This window comes from Oncorhynchus kisutch, linkage group LG19 (assembly GCF_002021735.2).
Source record: "Oncorhynchus kisutch isolate 150728-3 linkage group LG19, Okis_V2, whole genome shotgun sequence".
NCBI lineage: Eukaryota > Metazoa > Chordata > Actinopteri > Salmoniformes > Salmonidae > Oncorhynchus > Oncorhynchus kisutch.
In genome coordinates this window covers 9,291,351-9,306,178 of record NC_034192.2, presented here as the reverse complement: position 1 = coordinate 9,306,178, position 14,828 = coordinate 9,291,351, and the positions used below count along the sequence as shown (strand labels likewise).

General features: G+C 44.2%; 2 protein-coding genes across 4 annotated transcripts in view; one reads left to right on the top strand and one right to left on the bottom strand.

Moving 5' to 3' along the window:
- Positions 1-1,898: 1,898 nt before the first annotated feature.
- On the top strand, positions 1,899-13,165 carry LOC109910361 (ETS domain-containing protein Elk-3-like). Of its 3 annotated transcripts, none has more exons than XM_020509540.2 (5): positions 1,899-2,266; positions 4,992-5,200; positions 9,490-10,263; positions 11,240-11,362; positions 12,295-13,165. In XM_020509540.2, the coding sequence occupies exons 2-5, from the start codon at positions 4,994-4,996 to the stop codon at positions 12,388-12,390; spliced, it is 1,200 nt and encodes a 399-aa protein (XP_020365129.1). In that variant the 5' UTR covers positions 1,899-2,266; positions 4,992-4,993; the 3' UTR covers positions 12,391-13,165. The 3 variants fall into 3 exon arrangements, with proteins under 3 accessions (XP_020365129.1, XP_031653088.1, XP_020365130.1); XM_031797228.1 differs by having other exon boundaries at positions 2,051-2,266; positions 12,262-13,165; XM_020509541.2 differs by having other exon boundaries at positions 2,051-2,266; positions 11,240-11,410.
- Positions 12,746-14,828, bottom strand: part of LOC109910360 (cyclin-dependent kinase 17-like) — a 44,254-nt gene continuing 42,171 nt past the window's right edge. The window contains exon 16 of the mRNA XM_020509539.2: positions 12,746-14,808. Within this exon, the coding sequence (XP_020365128.1) occupies positions 14,771-14,808 (38 nt within the window). The 3' untranslated portion in view covers positions 12,746-14,770. The remainder of the gene's footprint in view (positions 14,809-14,828) is intronic.

Below are 14,828 nucleotides of genomic sequence, written 5' to 3'. Positions count from 1 at the left end.
TGTAATTAATACATGCATTAATATAAATGAATGTAACAAAATCATGGGGAATTAACGGTACATTTACTAGGACTACTGGCGACATACTGGGGAATTAACGGTACATTTACTAGGACTACTGGCGACATACTGGGGAATTAACGGTACATTTACTAGGACTACTGGCGACATACTGGGGAATGAACGGTACATTTACTAGGACTACTGGCGACATACTGGGGAATTAACGGTACATTTACTAGGACTACTGGCGACATACTGGGGAATTAACGGTACATTTACTAGGACTACTGGCGACATACTGGGGAATTAACGGTACATTTACTAGGACTACTGGCGACATACTGGGGAATTAACGGTACATTTACTAGGACTACTGGGGAATTAACGGTACATTTACTAGGACTACTGGCGACATACTGGGGAATTTATTAAAATACACAATTAAAGGGCAAACAATTCACACAATGAAACAATGAATTCGCAAGAATTGGCAGGAGACAACTGAGCGCATTCTGGAAAGCTGAGAGCATGTATTCTGGAGAGAGACATGCCATATCTTCGCCATATCTTCCCCCCCCCCCCCTGTTGCAACATTTTAAATGATACTCAACACACATTATCTTCACACATATTTTAGATGCTTTTCACTGACAGCCGCAACTCAATCAACTAGGCCCATTGCCATGCGCGCTGCCCAAATTGCAGGCTTCCCAAATATGCGTAGGCCTACCTACAGCTATTAAAAAAGAAGAAGCTAATGATTGCTTTGTGGATATGTCATGCTCTCTGGTGAAGTATTTATAATTATTTTAATTGTATTTAGACAGGCGTAATGAAATAATTTAGGAAAAACATCCATTTACTTTAGTGGAAGCCATCATGCTAACAGTGCACTGTGCATTCGCCAACTTTCCTTTCCAATTCAAAAGAGTCTGTATATAATGTCGAGATGTTCATGTCTCCGCCCTAACAATGGGAGTTACCGTCCCAAAGGTGGGAAGGCAGGCTATAAACTGAGGTCTGCATATTATGCCCATACAAACGCATTGGGCTTCGCCTCTTCCTCTCTCTCACTGGAGAAAGCATCCGAGCGAGCAAAACAGCGCCCCTCTGGTCTGAAGGTTTTCACCAGCAACGAATTCGGCAGGAGAAGTCCGCCCCCTTTCATTTTCAACGAGAACACACAGAGAGATGTGCAGCGAGAACCCTGTTAGAGGAACGGTAGAAAAAGTTGAGCTCCCCCTCTACTTTATGCAAATTTCAACCGAAGCATTGTCAACAGGAGCCCATGTATCTGATGCTGTCTGGACATAAATAATATATAATACTATAATTTCTTGGTTACAAACTGTTTAGTTTAGCTTGCTCGGATGCTTTTTCTGAGATTGATGCATCTTTCTGTCAGGGTGCGCCTCGGTCAAATAAATTCTTATTCATATTTCAATATTTAAATTTGGACAAGGAGGTAAACTACAGTAGGGCGGGTCAGGAACCCTGAGGCCCGCTATTTGTAGGCTACTGACCTATGTGACTGCATATGTTTTGTGAGCTACGGTTTCCTGTCAGTGAGAGGAAATCCATGCATGAAACCGGAAAAGTGGATCCACTCCCAACACACACAAACTCACGTGCACACATATGTCTACTTATTGCATTTTCTCATTAACACAAACATAATCACATCACTTTATTCCACTAAGGCCAGGATTTAATCAGATCCATGTAAGATCCACACTCTGACTGCTCTCTCTCTCTCTGTGTGTGTGTGAAATCTCATTGACATCAAATTATGGAAAGGGGCTAGTTGTTGCATTCAATTTCAAGAAGTAGGCTATCCTTAAAATTATCCATCATCTCACCACACACACAGAGAGAGAGAGCAGTCAGAGTGTGTGTGTGTGTGTGTGTGTGTGGAGGAAGGAACACGAACGCCTCCAGCTGCTGGCCAAGAAGGTGACGTCATTTGGGCCAGTAAGTAGTCAGAATTACAATATTACTGTGTGTGTGTGTGTGTGCGCGCAAAGAGGAGGAAAAGCGTGTTTACACAGACGGCCGAGAGCCTGGGGAATAATGCGCGAGAGGAAGTGAGCCGGCTCTCTGTCTGCGCGCTCCGACTTCCTGCTCTGTAGAAGAAAAAAACCTCCGGATCCCCTTACAGTCTCGAGTCCCGCAGCTCAGACGGCATCAGAATGGAAAACCAGCGCATTATACGGAATTCTCTTTAAAAACATATACAGAAGGAACGCAGACGTCCAATACCAGGGTATGTGGAGGCATGCTTATCTATATTCATATTCACTTTATTAAACCAGGATAGTCACTGAGTTTGAGTGATGATGACTTAGAAGTGAACTCTGTACCAGAAAATATAGTTTGGAAATATGATATAACTCGGGTCATCACAATGAACTTGGAATTTAGGGGACGACAGTCGATAGATGCTGGTAGCATATCCGCGATTTGTTACGCTATCTTGGCACACATGTATACATTTGCGTAAAAGGTATGTGTTTCCTTCTATTCATAAAAGTACGCCATAAAAAGTTAAGTTTATTTTCGTTTTGATGTTTTCTAACATTGGGCTACTCCGTTATTCACACATTGGATGTCAAACTCAAATCGCTCGGGTCTGTCACGGTGCTCTAGTCTGCTTTTCTCGCGCAATGTATTGTTTGTGATGCATTTGGCAACTCCAATTAGCTGTTGGTGTGAAAATGCGCTCATGGCCCTTTAACAACTATAGTAGACTTTCTGGTTTGTCTGGACTCTACAGACTAATTGCCATGCGCTTCCGGATTGAAACTGGCAGCAGACAACATCTTGAAAATGAGTCATGGGGCAAACAAAGAGCCGTTTGAGTGTTCCAGGCTCTCCAACACCGATGGCTCTGCACAAACCCGAGCCCGGTGTTCCACGGATGATAATCCATACTCCAGAGCGTCTATATACGGCGTTTGGTACGATACAGCGACCAGAGGCATTATATAGCCTATGACGTCTCATGAAGTCACTGTTGGTTGTTCAGTACGTGCTAGCGACAGGAACGCGTAGCGCAGTGGCTAGTTGGTTTTTCCATTGGTAGTGCGCAGGAAGAGAGCGCATTTAGTCATGGTTAAGTAATCCCCCCCACACAGAGAGCTCATAACGGGTTTCCGTTTGGTCGATACTGGAGAAGCATATCCAGAGGACCAGCTGTATAATTTCTCTCTCTGTGTCATAGCACTGTTATAAGATACTAGAAACTCCGTATCAACAAAATAAATAATCCCTACCAGAAGCTACATGTAGAGTGTGTGTACCTGTCCAGGTGGAGAGACTCTTAGCTGTGGGCCTATCATCCCACAGTACAAATAAATAACGTGGACATGTTCAATGCTGCAATAAAACAGATGTACATCTATGATGACAGTGTTTTTAATTGCACCAATCCCGTGTTTATCAGGCAATGCAGTTGCATGTTTCCTTACTACTGCTAAGGATATCCCCAAATGAACAGATCCTGCTGTTTTGTCTCTGAGCTTGGCTAGTTAACCCTTGTCACTATGGAACATCAAAGACTAAATCCCTCATACATCATGCCACAGCATGTCCTGGGGGAGACCCAGAGTACATACATGTATGCAATGCATTCTCCATATGTTGTTGTGGAATAGGAAATGGGTGTTGTGTGTTGCTGTACCAGAGCGAGGCGAGGAGGAAACCCGTCCATTTGTCTCATCTGCGAGGTCTCTGTGTTTCCGATGGTTCCCGGTGACAGGAATTCCTACCTTTGAGTTGGGACTGGCCTTTCCCCGGGAAGACGCCCTGTAGCAGAATGACAGGAAGTCCTCATTTAGACAGCTTTATGGTCTCCCATCAGACACGCTATAGACATACACACACCCACACATCCCTACCATACACAAAAACATGCACACACACACACACACACACACACACACACACACACACAGGAGACCTCCTCAGGAAACAGAGACAGAGGGGGTATTCACCTTTTTCCTCTCCTGGATGGTCGCTCTCCCACTGAGAGGGATGGAGGTGGAGAGAGGGATGGAGGAGGAGGGAAAGCAGGATTCTCTGTTCGGTATTTTCAAACAGACAAGCTTGTGTCTGGGGCATGTGTGTGTGTGAGAGAGAGATGCACAGAAAGTTGTCTGTGTGGAGTGAGAGACAGACGGACAGTGAAGTCAAGGTAAATAGTGTCGTTGGGCTGTGGCCTGTCTTGGCAGAGGGGCACTGACCACGTCCTCTTTTATCACCACGGAAACATCCCTAGCTCCACCCGTCTGGCCATAGTTGGCAGCACAAAGTCCCTGAACTCTGACACAAGCACACACACTTGAACTCTTTATTTTGACCTATAATGAAACATAATTACTACTACGAAGCACGCAGTCAAAGCACAGCGTATGAGTGAGTGCAAGTAACTGAGTGTGCATGCGTGTTAGTGGAGTGGCATCGAGTTTGAGTGGACAAGCTTCTCTGACTTGTCTCATGTACTAAAGCTGCCAGGCAGCCCCTCATTCACAAAGAGCTGCTGTGTTGACCCGTCTTCTTATCATTTGGGCAGCCAGCCAAGCGCTCTAGCGAGTGAAAGTTTTACATAGCCCCTGGTGTGTCTCATTACATGTGCAGTAATGGCTTTTATTCCCCACTTCAACATATTGTAATATGAGATGTATGATGTCGCTGGCTGGCACTTTGCCTCATAGGCATACATATGTCTATAGACAGTACATTGGTTGGCACCGGATCTGGCACATGATGCCAGAAGTAGCAAAATACTAAGTGTCTGCTGTAGTGATGAACTAAATGTGTTGTTGGTGTGTTTTGTGTCTTTATGGGTAGGCTTTTATGGTGCAGGAAATGCCTTCTTGGTTGGGGGCGGGACATGGGGGAGGCTTTTGTACTTGAGGGTTAGAATGTGTGTTCGTCAATTTACATGCCGTGCAAGTGTAACCCCTCTTTCTTTCTCCCTCTCTCTCCAGTCATGGAGAGTGCCATCACGTTGTGGCAGTTCCTGCTGCAGCTGTTATTGGACCAGAGCCACAAGCACCTGATCTGCTGGACGTCTGACGACGGGGAGTTTAAACTGCTCAAGTCCGAAGAGGTGGCCAAGCTGTGGGGCCTGAGGAAGAACAAGACCAACATGAACTATGACAAGCTGAGCCGCGCCCTGCGTTACTACTATGACAAGGTACACCTCCCATAGATTACATTGGCACTACACAAACACCAAACACACACCTGCTGGTACGGATGACCAGGTACAACACGGATGACCAGGTACACCAACATGGTATAAACCCTTCACAAACATACAGTAAATTGAGAAATCATGTAACTAAACCAAATTAAAAATAGTTCTAGCGTATAGTTTAAGAAATTATATAAAAGAATGATAGTAAAACGCTCTGGAGAACTTTAATGATATTTGATGCAAAAAAGCAAACCTCGGCTTCCTCCTTCATTAAGGCAGATGGCTTGTTCATCACAAAACCCTTTGATATTGCCAACCACTTTCATATTTGTTGTTGTTGACAAGATTAACAAACTTAGGTATGACATCCAAACAACAAATGCTTTGTCTTCCTATTTATGCATAATGGACCAAATAATGAAAAGGCAAGCACTGTAGTTTTGAGTTCCACAAAGTCTGTGTGGAAGGGTGAAAAATGGTTGCTATCTATAAATAAGGACAAACCACCTGGTACCGACAACCTGGATGGTAAACTGCGGAGGTTGGTAGCGGAATACATTGTGACTCATTGTGACTCGTTTGCCACATCTTCAATTTAAGCCTGGTCATTCTGCTACCCAAGAATAGCAGGACCCTCTAATTATTCAAACAGCTGACCAATCAGCTTGTTACATGTGCTTAGCAAACTTTTGGAAAAACATTTGATCAAATAAAGTTATTTTGCAGAAAAAGACTTTCAGCAACAGACTTTCAGCATGCTTACAGTGATGGGCACTCTACATGGACACAAATGACTGATGGTTGGCTGAAAGTAATTGACAGTAAGAAGATTGGGTTGCTTTGTTAGACTTCAGTGCATCTTTTAATATCATTGATCATAACCTATTGCTAAAAAAAATGTAGGTGCTATTTGCATCTTCTGCCTTATTATGGATTGAGAGTTACCTAATAGAACACAGAGGGTCTTTGTTAATGGAAGCCTCTCTCATGCAAATTCAGTTGAGTGTGGTACACCGCAGGGCAGCCGGCTAAGGCCATTGTTTTCTATTTTTACAAATGACCTTCCACTGACTAATGCCTGTGTGTCTATGTACGCTGACATCTCAACAGCATACACGTCTGCTACAACTAGAGGTTGACCGATTAATCGGAATGGCCGATTTAATTAGGGCCGGTTTGAAATTTTCCTAACAATCGAAAATCGGTATTTTTGGACACCGATGTGGCCAATTAAAAAAATATATATATATTTGTATTTTTTACACCTTTTATTTAACTAGGCAAGTAGCTAAGAACACATTCTTATTTTCAATGACGGCCTAGGAACGGTGGGTTAACTGCCTTGTTCAGGGGCAGGACAACAGATTTTTACCTTGTCAGCTCAATCTTGCAACCTTACAGTTAACTAGTCCGACGCGCTAACCATCTGCCTCATTGCACTCCACGAGTAGCCTGCCTGTTACGCGAATGCAGTAAGAAGCCAAGGTAACTTGCTAGCTAGCATTAAACTTCTTATAAAAAACAATGAATCATAATCACTAGTTAACTACACATGGTTGACGATATTCATAGTTTATCTAGCGTGTCCTGCGTTGCATATAATCGATGCAGTGCGTATTCGCGAAAAATGACTGTCGTTGCTCCAATGTGTACCTAACCATAAACATCAATGCCTTTCTTAAAATCAATACACAAGTATATATTTTTAAACCTGCATATTTAGTTAATATTGCATTCTAACATGAATTTCTTTTAACTAGGTAAATTGTGTCACTTCTCTTGCAACAGAGTCAGGGTATATGCAGCAGTTTGGGCCGCCTGGCTCGTTGCGAACTGTGTGAAGACTTTCTTCCTAACAAAGACAGCCAACTTCGCCAAACGGGGGATGATTTATCAAAAGCGCATTTGCAAAAAAAGCACAATCGTTGCATGACTGTACCTAACCATAAACACCAATGCCTTTCTTAAAATCAATACACAGAAGTATATATTTTTAAACCTGCATATTTAGCTAAAAGAAATCCAGGTTAGCAGGCAATATTAACCACGTGAAATTGTGTCACTTCTCTTGCGTTCCTTGCACGCAGAGTCAGGGTATATGCAACAGTTTGGGCCGCCTGGCTCGTTGCGAACTAATTAGCCAGAATTTTACGTAATTGTGACATAACATTGAAGTTCGCACAATGTAACAGCAATATTTAGACTTAGGGATGCCACACGTTAGATAAAATACGGAACGGTTCCGTATCTCACTGAAATAAAACGTTTTGTTTTCTAAATGCTAATTTCCGGATTCGACCATATTAATGACCAAAGGCTTGTATTTCTGTGTGTTATGTTATAATTAAGTCTATGATTTGATATTTGGTAAGGCAGTCTGACTGAGCGATGGTAGGCAGCAGCAGGCTCGTACGCATTCATTCAAACAGCACTTTCGTGCATTTTGCCAGCAGCTCTTCGCAATGCTTCAAGCATTGAGCTGTTTATGACTTCAAGCCTATCAACTCCCGAGATTAGGCTGGTGTAACCGATGTGAAATGGCTAGCTAGTTAGCGGGGTGCGCGCTAATAGCGGTTCAATCGGTGACGTCACTCGCTCTGAGACTTGGAGTAGTTGTTCCCCTTGCACTGCAAGGGCCGCGGCTTTTGTGGAGCGATGGGTAACGATGCTTCGAGGGTGGCTGTTGTCGTTGTGTTCCTGGTTCGAGCCCAGGTAGGGGCGAAGAGAGGGATGGAAGCTATACTGTTACACTGGCAATACTAAAGTAAGAACATCCAATAGTCGAAGGTATATGAAATACAAATGGTATAGAGAGAAATAGTCCTATAAATACTATATTAACTACAACCTAAAACCTCTTACCTTGAAATATTGAAGTCTCATGTTAAAAGGAACCACCAGCTTTCATGTGTTCTCATGTTCTGAGCAAGGAACTTAAACGTTAGCTTTTTTTACATGGCACATATTGCACTTTTACTTTCTTCTCCAACACTTTGTTTTTGCATTATTTAAACCAAACATGTTTCATTATTTATTGATGTATTATATTAAGTTAAAATAAGTGTTCATTCAGTATTGTTGTATTTTGTTATATATATATATATATATATATATATATATTTTTTTTTTAAATCAGCCGATTTAATCGGTAGCGCCTTTTTTTGGTCCTCCAATAATCGGTGTTGAAAAATCATAATCGGTCGACCTCTAGCTACAACAGTCAAATAAATAACTGAGACACTTAACATAGAGAACCAGTCAGTTTTAGAAAGGGTAACTAGCAATAGGCTGTTGCTAAATATTTCAAAAACAAAAAGCATAATTTTTGGGACAAATCACTTGCTCAGTGCGAAACCTCATTTAGATATCTTATTGAGTAATGTGGCAATTGAGCAAGTTGAAGAGACTAAACTGCTGGGTGTAACCCTAGATAGCAAGCTGTCATTGTCAAAACATATAGACTCAATGGTTGCTAAAATGGGAAGAGGTCTGTCCATGATAGGGCGTTGCTCTGACTTCTCAGTGGACCAGACAGGTCCTACAGGCCCTAGCTTTGTCGCACCTGGACTACTTCCCAGCTGTGTGGTCATGGGTAGCAAAGCAGGACATAGGTCAATTGCAGATGTTCCAGAACAAGGCAGCATGTATCACACTTGAATGTGCACAGACAGGAAGTTGAGGAGAGATTGACTGCATCACTATTGGTCTTTGTGCGAGGTATTGATATGTTGAAGGTACCGAACTACTCAAGCAGTTGTCACACAGTTCAGACACTCTGAAGTACAACACAAGACATGCAACCAGAGGTCTCTTCACAGTCCCCAGGTCCAGAACAGAGGCTGGGAAACACACAGTATTAGATAGAGCCATGACTAGATGGAACTCTCTGCCACCCCAGGTAACTCAAACTAGCACTAAACCCAGTAAAAAAAAGAAATTACACCTTACTGCACAAAAGGGACTATGACAAGACAGCCATTTTAAATATATTGTATTGTAATTTGCACTGTATTATGTATTACACCTAGATATTGTGTTAATGTACTGATAAGTATTTCAGTCCTTAACTAAATGTTCTGTACTATGTATTATGTCATGTGGACCCCAGGAAGAGTAGCTGATGCTTTTGCAGCGGCTAATGGGGATCCTCATAAATACCAAATACCTCAACACAGCATGAACATGTCTGTACCAATTCTACAGGTCAAACCACCATATATCATGGCATGCATGTTAACATTACACTGTATAACATATGATGCTTCAACTCCTCCCCTCTTCTCCAGAACATCATCAAGAAGGTGATTGGCCAGAAGTTTGTGTACAAATTTGTGTCCTTTCCAGAGATCCTGAAGATGGACCCCGCGACAGTGGAGATGGGTGTGCGGGGGTGTGATGAGACTGGTGGGGCCCTGTCAGAGGGGGAGGGGGATGAGGAGGGGATGAGGGGCGGCCCCCCAGGGAGGAACGAGTACCTCCACTCAGGACTCTACTCCTCCTTTACTGTCAGCTCCCTCCAGCATCCCCAGGACCTCCTCCGCCCCCCTGATCTGCTCCGGCCAATCAAGGTGGAGCCTCGACATGATCACCATGATGACAGTGGCACAGTGATTCGCTTTGTTCAGAACCGCAGCCATAAGGACGGGGCACTGCCGGTGGTGTCGCTGCCTTCATCCCCACCACCTTCCTCAAACGAGGGCTATTATTTGTCCAAACCTTCCCCAAGGCTAGCCTACTCCTCGTCCTGCTCCTCCTCCCCATCACACAGCCCCACCCACACACTCTGGAGGGCACGGAGCCCCGCCCGTGAGACTGATGAATCAGAGCAGAGTGCTCAACCCCTTAACCTATCATCTGGTCACAGAGACCGTGGCCAGGTCACACCCACGCCAGAGAAGAGGGGCTTAGCCAATAGCGTCCCGCCAAAAACCAGGAAGCCAAAAGGCCTGGAGATATCTGCACCCTCCCTGCTCCTGACAGCCAATGACATCGGATCTATCGCCCTCAACAGTCCTGCGCTGCCCTCTGGGTCCCTAACACCAGCCTTCTTCACTGCACAGGTCAGCACCACCCTCACTCACAATCTTTTCCCAGGTTAGCCCTGAACACAAACGCATACACTCGCTCCACCCTCACCCTCTGTGTGTGTACGTGCTGATTTATGTGTGTAATGACATTGGGGGAAAATACATGACTTATCTGGACTTATCCCTGAGTCTCTCTGGAACGGTCTGTCCTTTCCTTACCATGAAGCAGGGTAGGGCGAGGAGAGGGAGGTAAGAGAGAGTTATTGGTGAGAGACGGAGAGAGGAAATGAGGGAATGAGTGGAAGAGGTAAGCGGAAAAGAGGGATAGGGTGGGGAGCGAGACTAGAAAGGAGGAGAGAGGGAAGGAGAGAGAGAGTGCAAAGAAAGGAGGGTGGGGAGCGAGACTAGTAAGGAGGAGAGAGGGAGGGAGAGTGCAAAGGAGGGAGGGTGGGGAGGTCTAAGTGAAGCCATATGTTCCTAAATCTCTTGAATCGCGTCGTAAGGTAAGGGCTGTTTTAATACCACGGATACAGAGAGAGGGAGAGAGAATCTAAAACTTCTCTTTATTGGGCCACAACAAAACAACACATTAAAGTAGCATACATCATTCCTTACCCACATAAACACAACCCCCCTTTAACAGAGAAATTAAGTCAGGGAGAGAGAGCGATAGGGAGAAATTGATGTCATATGTAGCTTCTCAGCTCAAACCTAGTTTTCCAAGTTCTGTGACCTCAAGAGTTCCCCAAGTCAGCCTTGAATTCACTCCCCCAGTCTCCCCCAAAGCAGGGTATGAAGCCCTCTCCCCTCCTAGTTCCAGTGTTTTACTAAAACAAACAGTGCCAGCGCAGCAGGACTGAATAACCACAGGGAGAAATTAAACCTCTGTGCTGTGTGTGTTCATACTCGGCTAGATCATTTTACAGATCACCAATAAAAACACCAACAGAACATTTAACAAATTGACATCTCTCACCCTTTCCATAAACTCTTTGTTCTCCCCCTCTAGACTCCCTCAGGTCTCATCCTCACCCCCAGTCCCCTGCTGTCCAGTATCCATTTCTGGAGCAGTCTGAGTCCTGGAGGATCCCTGAGCCCCGCTCGCCTGCAGGGCCATGGACCCCTGTTCCAGGTGACACACACACACTCTCTCTAAAAGAGAATAAAGAGAGAGGAGAAAGTAAGAATGACACTACCTGGAGTGAAGACTGATGGGAGTTGAGGAGAGAGGGAGGGACAGAGAGGAACATTGTGGGATGGGTGACAAAGGGTTAGGGGAGGACAGTTTAGTATTTGCTTGTTCGTGCTGAGCTGAGAGGGAAAGGGCTCCACTCGAACTGGTAAAAAAAAGGAGGGATAGTGAATGCTGACAGTCTGAGTTAGAAGTTTGAGCTACGACTTGGGTTGCAAAACCTTAAATTCCCTGGTTTCCCGAAATCCCGATTGTAGGATCCCAGATCGAGGAGGGAATAAGCAGTAAATCTGTAGTCCTCCATCCAGGACTTCTGGAAAAACAGAAAATGTTTTGAAAGTTCCCTGAACCCTTGCTAAGACAGAAGATTCCCCCAAACAGCCTCATTTTCAACAACAACAACAACAAGAGTCACATGACACCACCGCTATTTAGTTCTGTGTGTGTGAGCGGTTCACTGTGATTGTACTTAAGTGTGTGTGTGATTCACCGTGTGCATGGGTTTCAAAATAAGCTACAGATGTTTCCTTTCTGGTGTGGACAGGGGTGGGGGGTCAGGAGCCCCACCCACTCCCACATCAGGAAGTGCCTCTCCTTCCATCGTCAGTAGGGATGGGCGTTAAAATACCTCAGCCACCATTTTACGGGATTCTTAAACTCAGTCAGCAGCCTCTCCAGAGTTACCCAGAGTTTTGGCTAGAGTTCTTTATAAAGAAAATGATCATTAGCAGTAATAGTACACAAGTATCACACTATACTAGGGATAGAGATGAATGTACTTCACCTCACTATAATATGGGGTGCATCATTTTTATTGTGTGCCATTTCCTACCTGACAGTGGATCTCACCGGTCTTGTCCATCTGTCTGTAGTTCCCCACCCTGCTGAATGGGCCCATCCCAGTCCCCTTGTCCAGCCTGGACACCTCCTCCCCTCTACTGCTCTCCCACAGCCCACACAAGTCCTGATCTTCCTGGAGGACAGTACCATACTCTACTGGACTCTACTACCAACTGGACCAAAACAGGCCCGACCCGAACAAATAGGCCCAGTCCACACAAGTTCAAATCCTGCACCCCGACACAGCAGGACTCGAGGCCAAATCAGGTTAAGCCAGCAAATATCAGGACACTGCTGCAAACCTACTGGATCAGCCTTCAACGGTGTCAATATCATTGACTTTAAGATACATCTTCTTTAGTTTCGTTACGTTTTTTTTATTTTTTACTTACTCATCTCATCCATCTTGAAAAAAAATAAAGTTATCCCATATTTATCCTCTTCAGAATGCTGTTCCATGCATTGTACCTTGTCTGGCGTATGGTTATAACGCTTTATAAGAGACAGGGCGTGGTTATAACGCTTTATAAGAGACAGGGCGTGGTTATAACGCTTTATATCATTGTATAGTGGTTGATATGTTCACCTGAGGCTGTGAACCTGGTTGTATTGGTTTTTCTATGGTTTTGTATTGCATTACACTAAGCATTATCACCTTGTACCGGCTGTGCCTTGTCAAACGTAAGAGTTATGGAAATGTTTTATTTTCAAGAGACGAAATTCCAGTTCAATATTAAACAAAAGCTTATTTGTAACAGCTTTGTAAAAAATTTTTTAGAAAGGAATTGATACAAATGTATTCTCATAATGATTTGCTATTTGTTTTGCTGTTCGAGAGTCAAGTAAAAATGACTTACAGTTTTAAATAAACATGAAGCATTGACTGCTATACAACTCATTTTATCTGGTGTGTGTGTGTCATCAGCTACTGCAATTTCACCCAGAAAACCACAATAAAGACAAAATGTATTTAGCAAACAGACACATTTTTACTGTGATTATGAGAAATAAATAGTTCCAGTAAAAAGAGGTACAGGACCACCAACTGTCAGTGTCCCAGAGAGGTTGAGTTACCACAGCTGGCATTCCATGTCAGATGTGCACGCGCTCAGGTAAGCTCAGGTCATTCTTAAACGTGAAAAAGTACAGTATGACAATATTAATATACAACACTGTCAGTTAAACACACACAGCGGCTTAAGTCTATTTCAAATGTCAATTTGAAATGTGTACAAACGCTGGAAAGAGAGAGGAGTGGTCCAATGCAGACTGAAACAACAAGTATTTCTTCTCCTTTGAGAGGCGAAGCTGCTGCCCCTTGACATGCCACACGACACTGTATTCACAAGGAGGTCAAAAGGTCTAACATAGAAAACAACATCTCTTAATACTGTCAAATCAAGTCAGCCATTTTAAAGCACCAGTCATCCTAGTATTGCCCTGAAATCATGGTACATCCCCACTCCCATGGCCAGCTACAGAGTAGAGAGCCATTCAAAAAACTAGTAACTGCTTACAGTTATTGATGATGCACAAAAACAGACGGTATTTGTAGACCTCCAAAAAGGCAAGAAGAGAAAATTAAGAACTTGCATACAATAACTTAAGTCAAGACCATCCTGGGGGGTGGGGGAAACAGAGGGAGAGACCGATGGGTTCCTTCCGGATGTCACATTACTTCCTGCGGCGTTTCAGTGTTTCTCTCCTCCCTAATCGCCGCTTTGCTGTTGCCATGACAAGCGGCGAGGGAGACCGGAAATGTCCTGGGGAGTCAAACTCCACCTTCTGCTGTGGTCCCATTCGTTGCCTAAAAGACTGAGGGTCGTTGTGCTCTCCTGACCCCATCTCAACCCCATTTTGACCCCTTCCTAACCCCAGTCTGGCTCCTGAAACGTTCTAGGTCAAGGAGAATGAGAGGGAGGCCGGGAAATGATTCAGTTCAGAAGAAAGATTTCCAGTTGAGGACCAGACACTCCCAGTCCCTCTCTCCCAGTCTGCACTAGTCTGGTCTCACTTCAGTCACACTGCCATCAGAGGAAGCTTGAGAAAGTACTTGAGAAAAAAAATGCTAAAAAGGCATTCAGTCTCTGAACACAATGACATGCACAACAGCAAAGGTAACAGCTATGATAAACAACATCGAGATCATCAGTGGAATCATAATAACCATAATTCATATCAATAACAATAGTAACCTTAGCGACTGGTCGGTTGTGCATGGTGTCGGAGTTCACATAATCATATACACAAACTGCGTGTTAAATACAGACAGTAGTAGTTTAGCAGCAAAATATACCCCCTAACCCCCTTCCATATCTTCAAATAAATAAACGTAGTTCATCTCTCCCTCCCCAATCAACTCCAGACTCACTCGCTCTATGGGGGTGAGGGGGTCTCTCCAGGGGTGAGGGGCTCATGCGAGAGGGGGCTCTGTCCTGTTCATTCTCATCCCAAGCGAGAGTCGGTTACTATAGCAACATGAACCAGCTCCACCCTGGAGCAGAACGTCTAGAAGAGCATGCTCTGTCTTCTGTTCTTGCTGTTGCCTGGAGAGATGGAGTGGATA

Bases quoted from the DNA above. Each gene is read 5' to 3' on its own strand.
- LOC109910361 (XM_020509540.2), top strand. From the start codon at position 4,994: ATGGAGAGTGCCATCACGTTGTGGCAGTTCCTGCTGCAGCTGTTATTG. The intron at 5,201-9,489 runs GTACACCTCCCA...CCTCTTCTCCAG, and splicing joins TGCGTTACTACTATGACAAG to AACATCATCAAGAAGGTGAT. The intron at 10,264-11,239 runs GTCAGCACCACC...CTCCCCCTCTAG, and splicing joins CAGCCTTCTTCACTGCACAG to ACTCCCTCAGGTCTCATCCT.